This window comes from Catharus ustulatus, chromosome 8, assembly GCF_009819885.2.
Source record: "Catharus ustulatus isolate bCatUst1 chromosome 8, bCatUst1.pri.v2, whole genome shotgun sequence".
Classification (NCBI taxonomy): domain Eukaryota; kingdom Metazoa; phylum Chordata; class Aves; order Passeriformes; family Turdidae; genus Catharus; species Catharus ustulatus.
Genome location: NC_046228.1, coordinates 15,286,413 through 15,301,821, shown reverse-complemented (window position 1 = coordinate 15,301,821; position 15,409 = coordinate 15,286,413). Strand labels below are relative to the sequence as shown.

Here is a 15,409-nt window from a genome sequence, read left to right as displayed (position 1 = left end):
AAATTAAAAATTACAAAGCCTAAGGCTCTGTGGAGTTTTCCTATTTTTCAGTTAAGGGCTTACAAAGTCCATGTTAGAAACTATGACACAGTGGCTTAATTTCTACAACTTCTAACATTCTTTTTCATGTTCCTTGAACTTGAAAGGTACACAAGACTTAACATTTAAAATGATCAACAAAGAATTCTGTGTCAAAAGATATTCCTTTAATCCATATTTAATGTAATTATGACTATCATGACATTTAGAATTTGATTGAATTGTTGTGTGCTGGAGCTTAAAGACTGGAAAGCAGACAAGCACTTTGCATCCTTTGCAACTACTGCATAAAGCAAACAAAAAAAAAAAGCTCAAATAATTTCTGGCAGTAGTATTTGGAATATGAATAGAAATGCTCTTCTGTCACAGAAAAAAAAATGAGCCACTCCTGTAATAAATATTTTTGCACAGGCTCAGAATTTTTTACTGCAGGATTCCATTGCTGGGTTATGACATTAGATAGTTTTATTAAGTTGCTTTTGAGATATTTGAAAATACTTGGCAGGAAAATAATTCAAAATGATTGGATGAAATTCAGTTTCTAAGCTAACAATCATGGCAATTCAGTGATAATGATGTTTGACTTTGTATCTCAGTCTAATAATTTATTTTGAGTGTTTTATTTGCTCATATTAATATATGTTTAACTAATAACTTGATAGCTAAAATAGTTTGTGTTTTTGTGTACCAAGAATGATGTATATCTTCACAGTGCCCTAGATTTCAGAAATTATATCTACGTTCAGTAATCCAGCTTCATATTTCCTTGTTTTTTTTTTTTTTTTTTCAGAATAAGGATAAATATGCAGTTTTTCTCTTTACAATTGCCTTATGCTTTGATGATGCATGAATATGTAGTGCCCTTGTACTTATGACCTGGTTGAAGATGACTGATCAGCAGCAGAGGTGCTTAGATGTAAAATATCTTTCTCTTACCCCTTGTCTCTTTAAGGTGACTGCCTCTTCTTATGTGATAAGTTAAACAATGTTTGTCTCCTTTCTAAGACACGTTCTTACCATTTTCTTCTTGAAATGACTCTGAGTAACTGATTCTGCTTTCAGCAGCTGTTTCCTATTTGGTTAGAACAGTGAGAAACAGAAGCAAAGCCCTCTGGACTAGGCAGCTGCTGATGTTCAGGGTGACCCAGGGAGCTGCTCTTACCTGTCCCTTTGCTCAGCCCCCCACTGCATCCCTGCGAGAACTGCTCGGGGGGCAAAGCTTGCACTGCTCTGCTCCTTGGTGCATTTTCTTCCTTATCTTTTCATGCTGTGCATCTATCTGCCTGGAGAAGAATTTTTCAGTTTCTTCCTGCCCTGAAAGCTTTCATTTTAACCAGCTTTATTTTCACTGTGTTTTCAAAGTCTGTTAAGTGCTTGCTAAAGGGAGGTGCTGGGATCACTTGTCTTTGCACTAGAGACCAGGCTCTTAAAGTTCCCAGCTCCTACTGCTATCCACTCTTCATTGAGAAAGTGAACACAATCTGTAGAAATACCTGGAAATTTAGGTGCTTCTGAAAAAATACTTTTGATATCTAAGCCACTTCTGCTGCCTCTGACAGGAAACCTTTACATTATGAAGAATGGAAATGAAGAAAGCCTGAAGGAGTGTAAATCCTTGAGGAATGTCAGTAGAAGAAATTTCAATCCATTACCAATAAAACCTTATTAAGGAGCAAAGGGAAGGAGGACCCTGGCTAAAAGAGGAGCAGAAACAAAGCTCCTTGGAAGGTGTTGGAAGGCACTGAAGGCAAGGAGGTTTAGAGGGTAGTGGGTGAAGGGAGGTTCAGTCACTGTGGAATGCAAAGGGTTAAGGTAAAAGGGAAGGTGGCAGATGGTAGATAAATTGGAGTAAGCAATGTCAGAGTAATAAAAATCATGTAAAAATGCAACTAAATTAATGCAGTTATGTGGCCTACTTTAGTTTTGTAGCTGAAGATGTGTATTTTTGTAACACCAATTTTCTGTGGTGAGCAACACTTTTTTTGCCATGGTAACCTTGTGTGCTTGCCAAAGGCAGGGTAAACAATACCTACATCACTTCTGCTTCCAAAACAATTGGGTATGCCAAAACTTAATATTAAAAATTGTGTCATTGCAAAAAGCTTCTTTTATGGCTCTCTGAGCTATGCAGTGCATTGTGGGACTCAACAGTACCTGCACCTTGGGACCATGTTTCTCTGACCTTGCCTAAGCTTTCTATGCTTGCTTGACACCCAGGCAAAACAGGGCAAGACTCTTTTGGCTCTATCTCAGAGGAATTAGCTTATAGGAATGTACTTAGTAAGTCTTTAATTTCTTTTGCTTATGTAGGACCTATAAAAGAGTTTTTCCCCCTCTCTGGAAACTTGAGGCATTCACGGTCTGAATTTTATTCATAAAACTAAGTATACAGGGATGGATGTCAGATCAATCTGAACAGAATCTGATGCTGGTTATCCTTTTTTTCAAGTAGATATCCAAGCCACCTAAACCAATTTTAATGTCTTTCCACCTATTCCCATATCCCATGCTGTGAAAATATCACTCCTATCATTGGGAAATACTCTTTTAGCTGAAACTGGGGAAGGTGGGACTCTGCAAATTTCAAATAGCAACAGAAGAGCTTTAGGTGTGCTGTGTTTGGTTGCTGTGGTCACTGTTGAAAGCAGATGTGGTTCCTGTCCTTTCCTGTCTGCTGCTCCTGCATTGCAGGGATGGGAGGGAGCGCCCAAGTGAGACAGGGGTTGCTTTTTCTGGACAAGAGCTGCTTTTTCTCAGTAGCAATGCTGACAGAAATGGATGTCAAAGGACAGGCTCGGTGAGTTGAACCTGACAAGCTCTGGCAGTGTTTTGCACTGGCAGGGAGTCAGGAATCTCCCACAGGAAGACACAGGTTCAATTTCTAAATATTATTCAAAAATCCCCAGTAGGGTATTTGTGAATAACATGGCCCTGGTTTTCTCCAGGGCATTCCTATTCCAGCCATGCAATTCAGAACACGTTTTGAAAGAGCAAGAAAGAAAAGGAATACATGAAAGTGGTTTAGAATCAATGTCTGACCATTTTTGCTGTGTTTAGATTTCTTTTAGTAAATTTCTATATACAAATCCAATAAGAAAGTCTTCTATTTTCAGTTCTGAAGTTCAAGTAAAACTTCACTTTTATATCTTTTTCAATCTGTTACTGGGAATTCAAAACAGAATTTTAAAAAAAGCATCAAACAAGCAACCTGCGCTTAGAGGGAACTGAAAAGCAGGAGCACAGTGTAGCAAGTTCAGACATTAAAAAGCAAGATAGAATATGATATGCTCTGTGCAATGCAGCTGTGGCTTAATGCTGATTTGCACATTAGGACCAGATTAGCATCACTGAGATGTGACCTGCATATTGAGTAACTATCACAAGTATGGTACTATTGATGAAAAATGAAACTGCATGGTACACTTCAGATCTAATATACCACCCTTTTGTGTTTTTAGATTCTACAGAAGTGTAAAGGAAGAGCTATTACTTCTAAATTTTTATGAAATGCATGTAATTTAGTTTCCTATAAAAGTTCAGTTGGATGCTCAGTATGTTTATAAAACAGAATATGATATTACCATAAAAATGATTATTTTTTAGCCACTCAAAGGCAAGAAATATTCAAAGAAATGACCATATAAATGTTGATTATTTCTATTCTGAAGGCAGTCAAATTGATTTAAGGTGTTTTGGCCAACCTATCACAGCTTTTGTGGCTATAATGTCTCCAAGACTCTGAACACTTTAAACCTCAAAAAGACCTTAGTATTGATAAATGTTTGATCCACTTTCAAATAAAATGCAGTTTGCATTTGACATGAAGGATTTTGTGCAGGATGGCTCCCTAAGTCGTTTTGTGTTAGTTCAGTGGCAGGCTTTAGGATAATTTCATTCTGCAGCATTTTCCCGACATTTAACAACGTTCCTCTTTGGAAAAATTAAAAAGATGAGTGTGCTCATAGGAAAAACAGGAAATAAAGGTACATCTGGTGGGTTGGTGTTTATATCTTTTATCAAAGTACAGTGTGCTGGCTGCAGATCTTTCTTCCCAGGAAAGCTTCCTCCAGTAGTGCCTGGAAGTGGGCTGGCACTGCCTCTGGATTTTGGCATATCTCACTGCCACAAACCACCTGTACTGCATGTGCTGGAGGTGTCAGTGCCACAGCAGGGCTTTGGGGCAGGCTGGAGGAGCCACACTGTAAGAAGGGCTTGTCTGGGAATTGTGAAGGGTGGCATGGGTAGGTGTTGGGGTGGCTCCCCTTGGGCTGCCCCTCCTGCCTTCACAGGCACTCAGATGTGCCTTCTGCAGTGGGAGGGACAATTTTCCAGCCCATGCAAAGGTAAAGCAGTAACTTGGGCTCTCTGAACGAGCAGTGGGAGAAGCTCACTGTGTTATCATGTCAGATACCAGTGTTGCTTTCTTCTTTATCTTCCAGGCTAGAAGGAATTTTCACTTTTCAGTGATTCCTGACAGATCTCATAGCAAAACCAGATCTGTGTCTAAATATTCATCTAACTTTTGTTAGACACACAGAAATGCTGCACATTGTATTGTGAGAGCTCCATGTGTGCCCAGGGTCTCTATGCACATACAATGGCAAACATATTTGCTTTTAAAATGATTATGCAAAGGTAAACATGTCCCATCGATTTAGCAGGTGTCATCAGGCTTGTGGAAGTGTTTTGTTTTAAGGGTTTTGGGCTTAGGTTTTTTTGATTCACTGCTGTGTAGTGATAGATGGCCAGCTTTTCTCTAGTGATTCTAAGCCTAATGTCTAAAGGTGATACTGAGCTTCTGTTTAGATTTTGCGGACAGCAGTAGAAGGAAATCATATGCCTCTTATAACTGAAGGATAAACTGAAGTGCAAACCCTCAGGTTCTTGAAAAAAGCATTTAAGAGGCACATAACAGCTTCAGGACTTTTGGGATTTTTGAATTCTGGACATCTCTACACAGAACAATAGATCAGGTAGAGAATCATGCTATAAGTCATGTCGAAAGAAACTCAGATTTTCTGAATGGAAGTGTCTGCTATCCCGTTACTCCATTTTTCTGTTTTCTATTCCTAAGGTAGCTCTACTAAGGCTGTGCTTTCTAAAACACACCTAGTAGCAAGGAACATCTAATTTCTGGCATTGTACAGATTTCTCATATATTGGGCTAGGAGCTTGGAATAAAAAAATTGCCTGTTGATTTAATTATTTTTAAGTTAATACATGGGTTAGCTTGTACATAGGAGAACAGCATCTTGCAATTACTCAAATAAGGCTATTAATGGCAGCAAAATATAGGTATTTGATTTTTTTTTAGTATTGTCATAATTCTGTTTCAAGCATGCAGATTTATCATGTTAACAATGCTACTGAACAATGCAATTAAAGTCTATATAAAATTTGTAGGAAAGTTTCTACCTGTGTATGACACTTGCCTCAATTTTTCTATAGTGACATAAAAAAAATGTATGTTGCTCATTTTCTCACATATATAGTGCTGTGTTTTCTGCAGTGCAAAATAATCCTTAAGAGTATTTTGAGGAGACTAGATAGTCTGGAGAACATACCAGTAAATGCTTTCATTTTTCATCATACTACTTTTGTATCACAGACTGTCACCAAAGGTCATCCATTGTTCTCCTTGCTTTTTTCACTTGTATTTTGAAAGTTTACCACTAACATCTGAAATTACTTCTCCATCCACTGCTGCTGTAGAGCCGCAGGAAGCCACCAAACCACCCTTAGCTTTAACGTGCCTCTCATGCAGTGACAGAGACTGCAGCACATTTAGTGATCCAATTTATAATGGATGGACGGGACAGGAATCAGTTTGTATTTGACAGCTTTGTTAGTCCTACTACATTAGTATAAATTTTTGGTGAAACCCAGTTTTTCTCTGTGGCCATGCTGCATCTGCAGTCTCATGAATCATGTTGTAGCAGTGAAGCTCTTGTTAGCATTAACAGCAGGTGTAACTCCTGATGCACCCAGGAAGCAGTTCTGTGGAGCAATGCATTGCTAAGGAAACAAAACATCTCTGCAGTGCATAAATGCACCATAACAATAATTTTGCCTTTAAAATAGATTTTAAGGAATTTTACTTCAATAACTATACAAATGGAATTATTGGTAGAGGAATTGCTGCAGTTCAAGGAGTTATTTTAGTCCTCTCTCTTAATTAGTTGCAATCAATTAAACACACTAATACAAAAAATTCTACAGAGATCAGGAAAGGACATTATCAGATTTTTTCAGGCATTGTTTCCAGTATCTCCAAACTTTTATTATAAAATTCACGTACCATTCTGTTCTGGTAAATATTCTTAATCATGCAAGTCTTGTGAAAAAACTTTTATGTAAATGATGGCTTTAAAATATCTGTATTGTTAAAAAACCCACAACCGCTTTACATTTCATGAGATGTCCTCTGCCACACCTATGTGCTGATGGGAGATTCCTCTAGTCAGAGGTATAAACCAACACACTAAAATGCAAAATCAAAGCAATTGATGACTGGTGTATAAGGAAGGAAAATTTCAGGTTATTTCCTGGCACTGTGAGGAATACAATCCTCATGCTGAAATACACCTGAGTGAGAGCATTTATGGAATATTTGCTTACCAAGAAATGAGATCCATTCATGCACAGTTTTTCTACAACCTCAGCAGATTCAGGCATTCCAAACTGTGAGAAAAAAGACAAGATTATTACAATACTATGAAACTTGACATATGTAAACAAACTAATTATTGTTTCTTGTGCTCAAATACTTGAGGTTGTGGAAATTGTTATATGACTTGACAAGGATAATTAGGAAAAGGATATTGAGTAACTCTAATGCTTAGGCAGTGACTTTGGTGTAAGAGATAAGACACAGTATTACCTCTTTCTTAGGAAAAAAGATTACAAGGGATAAGGGCTAATGAAATTGTGAGTGGAGTAGACAAGAAGAAATTAAGAAGCAGCAAATGTCATATAAATGGAGCAAGGAACCCAACAGAAATACTGTGGATTGCTATGGGATAAGAAGCCAGAATTAGAAACAGGTTAAAAGAGATCCTGAGGCAAAAATTCATCAGTAACCATGTCATCCTCCCACATGCCTGTTCACCAATCTCTTTGCTCTAGTGGATGCTCAGCTTCAGCACCAGATATTTGGGCTGTGTCTTACCATGGTGATGGGCATTTCTGGAAAGAAATCAGGTTCAGAAACAGGATTTTTTTTCTGTAACATGGTTGTGGTAGTCATGTTTTTTTAAACAAAGTTGATGTTGATTATAAATGAAAATGAAACCAGAATGTCCAGAAAGATTACATCATGAAGTAGAACTAACTACTGAATAGTGATTTGGAAAAAATGGACACATTGGATTTTCTTTTAAAAAGTGGAAAATAACGGATCAGGGCAGAACATGTTCCAAAAATCTCATGTTGTATTAGATGGCTTAATGTGGCTTTTGAAAGACATTAAGTATTATGCATGGAAAGTGGCAAAAAAGTTTAGAAATATCTTCTTTAATAGAAGTATCTTCTTTTAATGTACCATTGTCAAAATGAGTTTTAGTATTTGTAATGGTTAGATGTAAATGTCTGTATCAGTAGTGACCAAATCAGATGCTAACAGAGAAATAGTGCAATAAGTTCTTCTCATAGACATAGTTTTGTGGCTTTCCTAAGATAATTCTGTATTTCTAGACTAAAAGCTGATAATGTTGAAATATTAATTGTGTATTTTATCTACTTTTTGATATGTAAATGTCCTGTTCCGACACATATTCATATTTTTTGGCCTGTTAGCTGATATGCCTGGGTTTATATTTTTTTTTATTCCTACTATGATTGGGAGAGTCCTGCTTATTTACAATACAGAAAAGATCACAATTCAAAGGAGAGATTTGCTGTGGTTGTTGGACCAGTGATTGTGGATTGTGTGAATTTACCATCAGTTGTACTGGTCTTGGTGGAGAGGCAAAGAATCAAGGCTATGCACTCTCTGCTTCTCTTGGCTTTTCCCATCTATTTCTAGTTTCTACTTCTATCTCCAGATACAGGCTTGATGAGCTGCTTTTGAGCTTTAATTATGACATTAATCAAGCTTTCATGTAAGGAAAAATGTGTTCTTTTTACATGGTTAAATGCTTCAGGCAAGCAGGTATCTTGCTGCTAGTGTTTAGTGATGACCATGGAACCTTGAATTTTCTTGAGATTATATTAACTTTTCTTACACGTATGTTGAGTACTAGGAGAGGGACCAGACTACATAGCAAACGGAGGCCAAGTAGGTAAACTCTGAGCATAGCATGGAGTATTTCAGTGTTGCTATTACAACATAGATGCAAGATGACTGTGAGGTTCATCCACATGGCTAACAGGTGTACATTACTATCCTGACCTATTTATGAGGGAAAATGAAAAATCTGTGTAGTTAATTATTATTTAGTAGTTAAGGTATTGATTTTATACCAAATGCCTTTAATGAGACTGGAAACGCTTAGCAGAATGGCTAGTTGAGACCTTTTGTATTTATGACACAGAAAAATCTGTATCATTAAGACTTAAGAAAATACTGAAATTGCATGCTACATATGTACATACTCATTTTACATATATATTGTGGCATAAGCCTGAGTGTACCTCTTCTAGAAAACCCAGCCTCAGTCACAGAACATGAAAGCTGTTACTTTCCTGAAGGTCAAAGTATTGTTTTCTGTTAAGTGCTCACTGCTTATCTATCTTGTGTTACCTGTATTGCACAGTACTCAAAACCTTCTCTGAACTCAGAATGGTTTTATAAAAATCTGAACTGTTCTACAGGACTCTTTGTTGCCCAAGTACTTCAGAAACACTAATAACTGCTTTCTCTGAGAGCACTGTCTGACATGAAAACTTCATTTGTAAGGGGAGTTGAGGTGCATGAAAAATAAAGCCCCCAGAGTATCTCTAGTGGTTTTTGGTACCTAACTCCAACTGTTTAGATCTAAGAGATATAAATGTATATCTGCATAGTATATATTTTGTTATTTTTACCTTCTGAGCAGAGATGCCACTGTGGTTGTTGCTCTTGCCTTCCACTACTGCAAACCAAACATTTGGGAAATGTCATGCTTTTTCTGGGTGACTTGTATATCATCAGGTGAAAGTGTTGTGCTGGGGCAGAAACAGGGTCTAATATTTCAAGGCAGCATTAAATCAACAGTACTCTGTATTTGTTCTCTGGTTTTCAGCCAGTCCTGGCCTTGTGCACCTTATAATTTCTTTAGTGGCATAGAATAATGCAGAAACCTGCTGGTTTCTCTGCATTGAGAGATTTTGTGACTGGCATGTGAAGAAGCAGTTACAGGCTATCATGATGCATATGTGAAAATGAAAAAATCAGGCCATGGAGGTAATCCTAGTTCTGGCACATTTTGGTGCTTGTTTCTGTATCCTTAACACCTTTTTTTGGGTTCATGCACATGTATGGCCAGTGTTAGGGTGGGGAACTCCAGCACAGCCCCCAGCATGTGGTCTGACTGTGGAAGTGATGGAGTAGCTGTGCTGAGGCTGTCTGGAGTGCTGGCAGTGGGAGCTGACAGCTCTGTCCCCAGAGGCCACAGGAAAATGGCTGGGCCAGCCTTTAATACACAGGATGGCCAAGCACTTAATGTGGTTATATTGTACTAACTGGTTTATTTAGCTGCTTTAATCAGCATTGTGAGTGTATGCACAGACATTAACAGCTTTTTATAAAGTTGGAATAGTCACTTAACAAGTATGAAGCCAGCAGTTATGGTGTGCCTGAAATTTCCCTGGAAGCCTTTGAGTTGTTGAACGATTGTTATTAATTTTCTGTCTTGTATTCTGCATAGAATTGCAGAGTACCTTAAAACCATTCTAACTTCTATAAATTAGCCTGATTTCCTTTAAGCTGAAAGGCTTTGAGCTAATTAATCCTCTGAGTAACTGTTCACAGTACTGAGTTCCCCACCAGCTGATCCATTACCTTTATGGCATGAGTTAATTCCATGGAAGAGGTTAGCTTTCTCAGCGTGGGAACAGTGATCCACCTGTGCTACATCTCCACCGTGAACTGTTTGTGATTTTGTTGTCTTTGTTTTTTTTTTTAATTGTACATAAATAAGCGTATCTGTTTATACACAGGCAAAATGAAAAAAAACAAAAACAAACCCAAACAAACCTAAAATTATAATTTCAAACTGTGGCCTACTTTTTATGTGGCTACAAATGGAACTCCTGTGGGAAGACTTTATAGCATTATTATTTTCCTTGACAAAGACTATATGTTCCTTCAGTTGAAAAGGATGAGAAATCTTAATGACCATGAATTCTCACTGTCAGTGTAAAGAAGGTACTGGAAAAGATTAGTGATCTTATAATTAGAATTAGGATAAATACAAGAAAAAAAGTCCTATATACAAAACATAGAGTAACTTGCATAAAAACAAACAAAAGGGATATAAAATGAGATTATATATCCAATTGCAGGAACGGACTTTAGAAGTTACAGGCAGAACTCAAACCTGAGTCATAGTATTCAGTAAGTTATAAGGAAAAATGTGATAAAAAAGGCTGTATCATGGAGGATATATTTTATATATCTGAGAGGAGATTAGTAAGATAGTGAAAGATGTCAGAAAATGAGCTTGGAATACTTTGTGCAATTCAGGTTGTTTTAGATATACTAGAAAGGACTTTGTAGAACAAAGAAATATACAAGCTAATAAAGGAATGACTCAACCCCCCCCCAACCCCAAAGCTCATGTACATTAAACTTAAGCAACATCTAACAATTACTGTGTGTATATATGCACTGAGAAGAAAAGATGAACAGTAGATTCTTATTGACATGCTGTAAATTTTAAAGCTATATTCAAATATAAAACTCGACATACTTTCTCTTGAAATTATTATTTCTTCCCAGCAGGAAATAAATTTGGGCATGAAATACCTTTTCTCTCATAAAAAAATATTCCTGTGAGAGAACACTTTTGTATGGTTTGTAATGCTGGAGATCTTAGCTTCTACCATGAATTGGATTTCTGTAGAAAACAGGAGAGTACCAAAAACCTCAAGTTATATTACTAGGTGGTGACTAAACTATTTTTAGCACATGAAAACATTTGTGCTAGATGCAGGATAAGATATCTGGTTTTTAAGGATAAATCCAATAAGTGTTTCTGCAAGCTGAATACAGACTGAACTCCCTAAAGTCTTACACAGAGATTCAGTACCTGTCTTAAGAGAGCTGCAACTTGAAAAGCTGTCCAGTTCTCAAACTCCTCTTGAGATGGTAGTTTTGTGGCCATGCTTCTATCCAGGGAGAAAGACTTGATCTGCATGAATAATACTGAGCTCTTGCTTTACTGTTTTTAACTGATGTAGAAATCTGAGGAGGAAGTCCTTTTTGCAACTTTTTTCCTGTTTGCTCACTTAAAGTGAACGCCTGTAAAGGGTGATTTTAGGAAGTACCAATGTTGTTGTGTGAGTGACTCTAGTATAAGGAAAGTGATTGTTATATCAACATATGCACATACCTGTCATTACTGAAAAGGTTGATGTGTCATGTGCTGTCCTTAAAATTTTCCTGCATGTATTTTTACTGTTAGAGTGACTGACAGGTCAGTTGTTGCCAGTGAATACCTTTTTGCTATTTTCTGACTTTGGCAGAACACTGAATCTGGCAAAACTCAACTCCTGAATTTTCAGAAATAAGATAGAAACTCTTGCATCTTAAATTTGGCCTGCTCAGAAAAACCTTTGAGGTGCTTGGCTGGCATATTATGAAAACATTGTTGAATTTCATAGTGCTTTGTAGTGTTCAATGTTTCGTAATGTTGGTTGTGAGTTCTTCCAAGGGAGGCACCATCTTTCTGGATGACAGGAGGCAGCAATGCTCTTTCCACTGTATGCAGAAGAGAGAGGTGCATGCATTCCTTAGGAAATGTTGCTTGTCTGGTTTGAGTGCAGGAGTGATTTTGTCAGTTGTGGAGTCTTCATGGATTGTGAAGGTGAGAGGCAGCTGGGTAGGAGATGTGCGAGTTACAGGTTTAATGGCTGCTTACAGGAAACAACAAAATAACAGATGGCATTAGGTGTGAAACATGAATAATAAGTGCAGATATTTGTCGTGCGGGCTGTTTGCTTACCGAGTAGGTGTAAGCAGTCCTAGTTCAAACACCTCAAAGGCAAATTAAAAATAGTACTTTAAGAATTATGCAGTTCAGTGTGTGCTGCCAGCCGTACCTGCTCCTCCTCCTCTCACTGCCCATCAGGCTGGGAGCATTTTCTGAATTTTCTGAGGAACTGCTCCTGGCTGCCAGCTCTGCCTGCTGTCACCTTCCTGCACTCTGCAGGGTGAGTTGCAGCTCTGCCCTGCCCGCTGCCCCACCTGGCTGTGCCCAGGCGTCCTCTTCCTCCTGCCTGCTTTCTCTCTGCTCTTCCTCAACACTGAATTGTGGCTAGTTCTTTTGTGCTGGCATTGCCTTAATTTATGTTCCAGGCTCTCAGGATGGGACTCTTAAAAGGCCAATGTTTATGCAGTCTGCCTCTCTCTACTGAATGAGGCAGATCTCTTTGGGAAGGTCGTGCTCAGTTTTGAACTCCCAAAGGGGCAGAGCATAGGTGGTTCAACCAAAGGGACTGCAAGACTTGAAAGAAATGTTTTTCCATTTGTGTTTTAGTCAGATTAAACATAATGACAAGAGGGAAAATAAAAAGACAATCAGAGACATGAGGAGGCTCATTTGGGATCCTTACATCTCATCTCTTGGTGCTGATGTTGCCCTTGGTTCGATCGATGCTGTAATTTTCTGTCCTTTAGTGTGCGCGACAGAAATTGAGAATATTGTAATGCACTTCCACTTGCTTTCCATTACCCTCAAGGGGATTATATAAAAAATTGTTTGCTGGAGAATCCCAAATTAGATTACTGATTCTGCTTAGTACCCTCACACTTCTAGTTCCTCTGTGTAATGTATCACCTTCCATGGTGTGATAAACCCAAATAAATATGTGCACTTGAACACATGTTGCCTGTGAGGGCTGTAGTGGGGGAAGTTCTTGAGCAGAATACTGAGGCTTGCAGAGTTCCCCAGATAAAGACACCCACAGAAATGGTTTCTTTCCAACTTTCAGGTGCTTACATAAAATTTTGAAGCAGATTGTAGATACTTAAATGTGAAAGAGCACTAGCCTAGGGCAGGTCAGACTTGCTTGCTACTTGAAAATTCCCTGGAGCCTTCTGATCTGCTGTGTACCCTGGCAGGCTTAAAAATGTATTTGGGTATGTGTGCGGAAAATAATCTGCTATTTAAAAAACTTGTGTCTTACTGGAGGCATTAACACTTTTAATCTGTAGTGTTTACAATTTCACTTCTTCAAAAAAAGGTAGAAATCTGGTTCTATATATTAAGAAATATCTTTTTTTTTTTTTGAGCCCTAATGAAAAAGGACATCTAGTACTTGAGAAGTACCGTATTTCAGAGGAATCTAAATGTGTGCATTTTATACACCAGGAATTTTATCCTCTAAAGAGAAATTCATTCCCATACAAAGCCTGTGTAACAAACAGAGTTAACATAACTTTACACTATATATTGGCAAAAGTTAATTTCCTAGAATCTGAAATGTGCAAGCAACATAAAGAACAAGTTTTTGCAGGCTACAGCTCCTTGGCTTTTTGTAAATTAAGTTCTCAGTTTGTGATTTCATAGACATAGTTAAAAAGCAGTATAAAAACTGTTTCCTAGATCATACCACTGGCATTTATTACTAAATACCCTCTGTATGTTCATGAACAAAAGCACTAAATGTGTTAAACTTATCTCAAAACTTTCAAAGTTCGGCTTTGCAAAACCCCGTAGCAGCTGCAAGAGACTCGTTTTACTGGACATAACACTGGAATACTGCCTTGGGAAAATATACTTAAGCAAGATAGGTCAATGAAATATTACTATACAGGAAATATGAAATGCCGTCCCTGTTTGTGTTTTCCCATTTTATACAAAAATAATGAAAGTAACATGACTTACCACATACTCTTTTATTTTTCTCCCAGGCAGTCATGCTGGAGTTGATTCCAAATAAGTTAAAGGAGCAGTTTCTCATGTCTGCTCTTCCTCCTTAAACTGTCCCATATGTATTTTGTTGTTGTTAGTGTGATTGACAGGCTTGGCATTCATAGTGGGTGGGAGAAAAACATTCTTAAAGTAAAAAACTAGAATATACTCATAGTCTAAATAAGTCTACAAAGAACATTGGAAAATGAAGTCTTGCTTACAGCTATCTGTCTCGAAGTTTGATAAAAGTCTTGCTAATTGGTTTTGTCTTTTTTCTTTTTTTCATTTAACAGGAAATAAAAATAGCAACATAATCAACAGAAATCACAGAGTCTGAAAGGGACCTGGAGAGATCTTGGCAGGGCTTTAGCAGAAAGGCAGGATTAAAAACAACTAGAGGAGATTGAGTCAGTCTTGGAAATCAGTTCGATAACCCATTTTTTTAACTGAGATTTTGGGGATTCATCAGATTCCCCACGTCCTTAAGTGGAGCAGCAGGAAGAGGATCTAGAATAAATTTTGTGCTCTACGGCTGGAAGGAGTAAAAGGAAGTGTCTGTTTGTAAGGATAATTGCTGTCTAAGCACCAGATGGGCTTGACTAGGACATCCTGCTCTTTCTGAAGGAGCAAACCCGGTTTCACGAGCATTTGTTCTTAAGTAGCGATTTGGGAAACTCTTGTTAAGTATTTTCCCTTTCAGCACACTTTAATTTGGCTGTATCTTACTGAAAAATGATGTGTCTAAACTGGTCCCAGTATACTATTTATCCCATGGAAACTACTTCTGGCTCAGTAATATCCTGATAGATATTTAGGAGTATGCTTGTTATGCAGCACATGTTATTAACAAAATCCTGAACACCGTTATAACCAGGACAAACGCCTGTGGAACTCTACTTGGAATACTGAGTTTGGAAGCGATTCACAGGATATATTCTCAATGAGAGTCAGATAACTTATAACAAACAGTGCTTTAATCACATTTCTCTAGTTTGTATGTGATGATTTTTATGTGGGATCTTATTAAAAGCATCAGTGATAATATGGGCTTTGTGCCCCCAAACTAGGTAGCTACCATATTGAGGAAGGAAATGAGACTGGTTTGCCACAGTTTGTTCCTGGAAAATCAGTTTTAACTGCAGAAACAATTTATAGGCTGAACATTTGCATTGCATATTTGTTTGAATTGAAGTTGGGCTCACTGTTCTCTAGTTTGCTCTCCTCCTTCCCCTGTGACATTCAAGGGGAGATATTTGCCCTATAGATATACAAGGTGTTCCAGAGTCTTGTGTTTCCTTTGTGACTGAAGTAGATTG

At 37.8% G+C, this 15,409-nt stretch overlaps 1 protein-coding gene across 3 annotated transcripts in view; it reads right to left on the bottom strand.

Moving 5' to 3' along the window:
- BLNK (B cell linker) overlaps window positions 1-14,143 on the bottom strand; it is a 93,172-nt gene extending 79,029 nt beyond the window's left edge. The window contains exons 1-2 of one of the 3 annotated variants that reach the window (XM_033066631.1): window positions 14,067-14,143; window positions 6,658-6,720 (exon numbers count right to left, since the gene is read on the bottom strand). In XM_033066631.1, the coding sequence (XP_032922522.1) occupies window positions 6,658-6,714 (57 nt within the window). In that variant the 5' untranslated portion in view covers window positions 6,715-6,720; window positions 14,067-14,143. Of the gene's footprint in view, window positions 1-6,657; window positions 6,721-11,267; window positions 11,376-14,066 lie in introns of those variants that run through there. The other 2 variants (XM_033066633.2, XM_033066630.1) reach the window with 2 other exon arrangements.
- Between the last annotated feature and the right edge of the window lie 1,266 nt (window positions 14,144-15,409).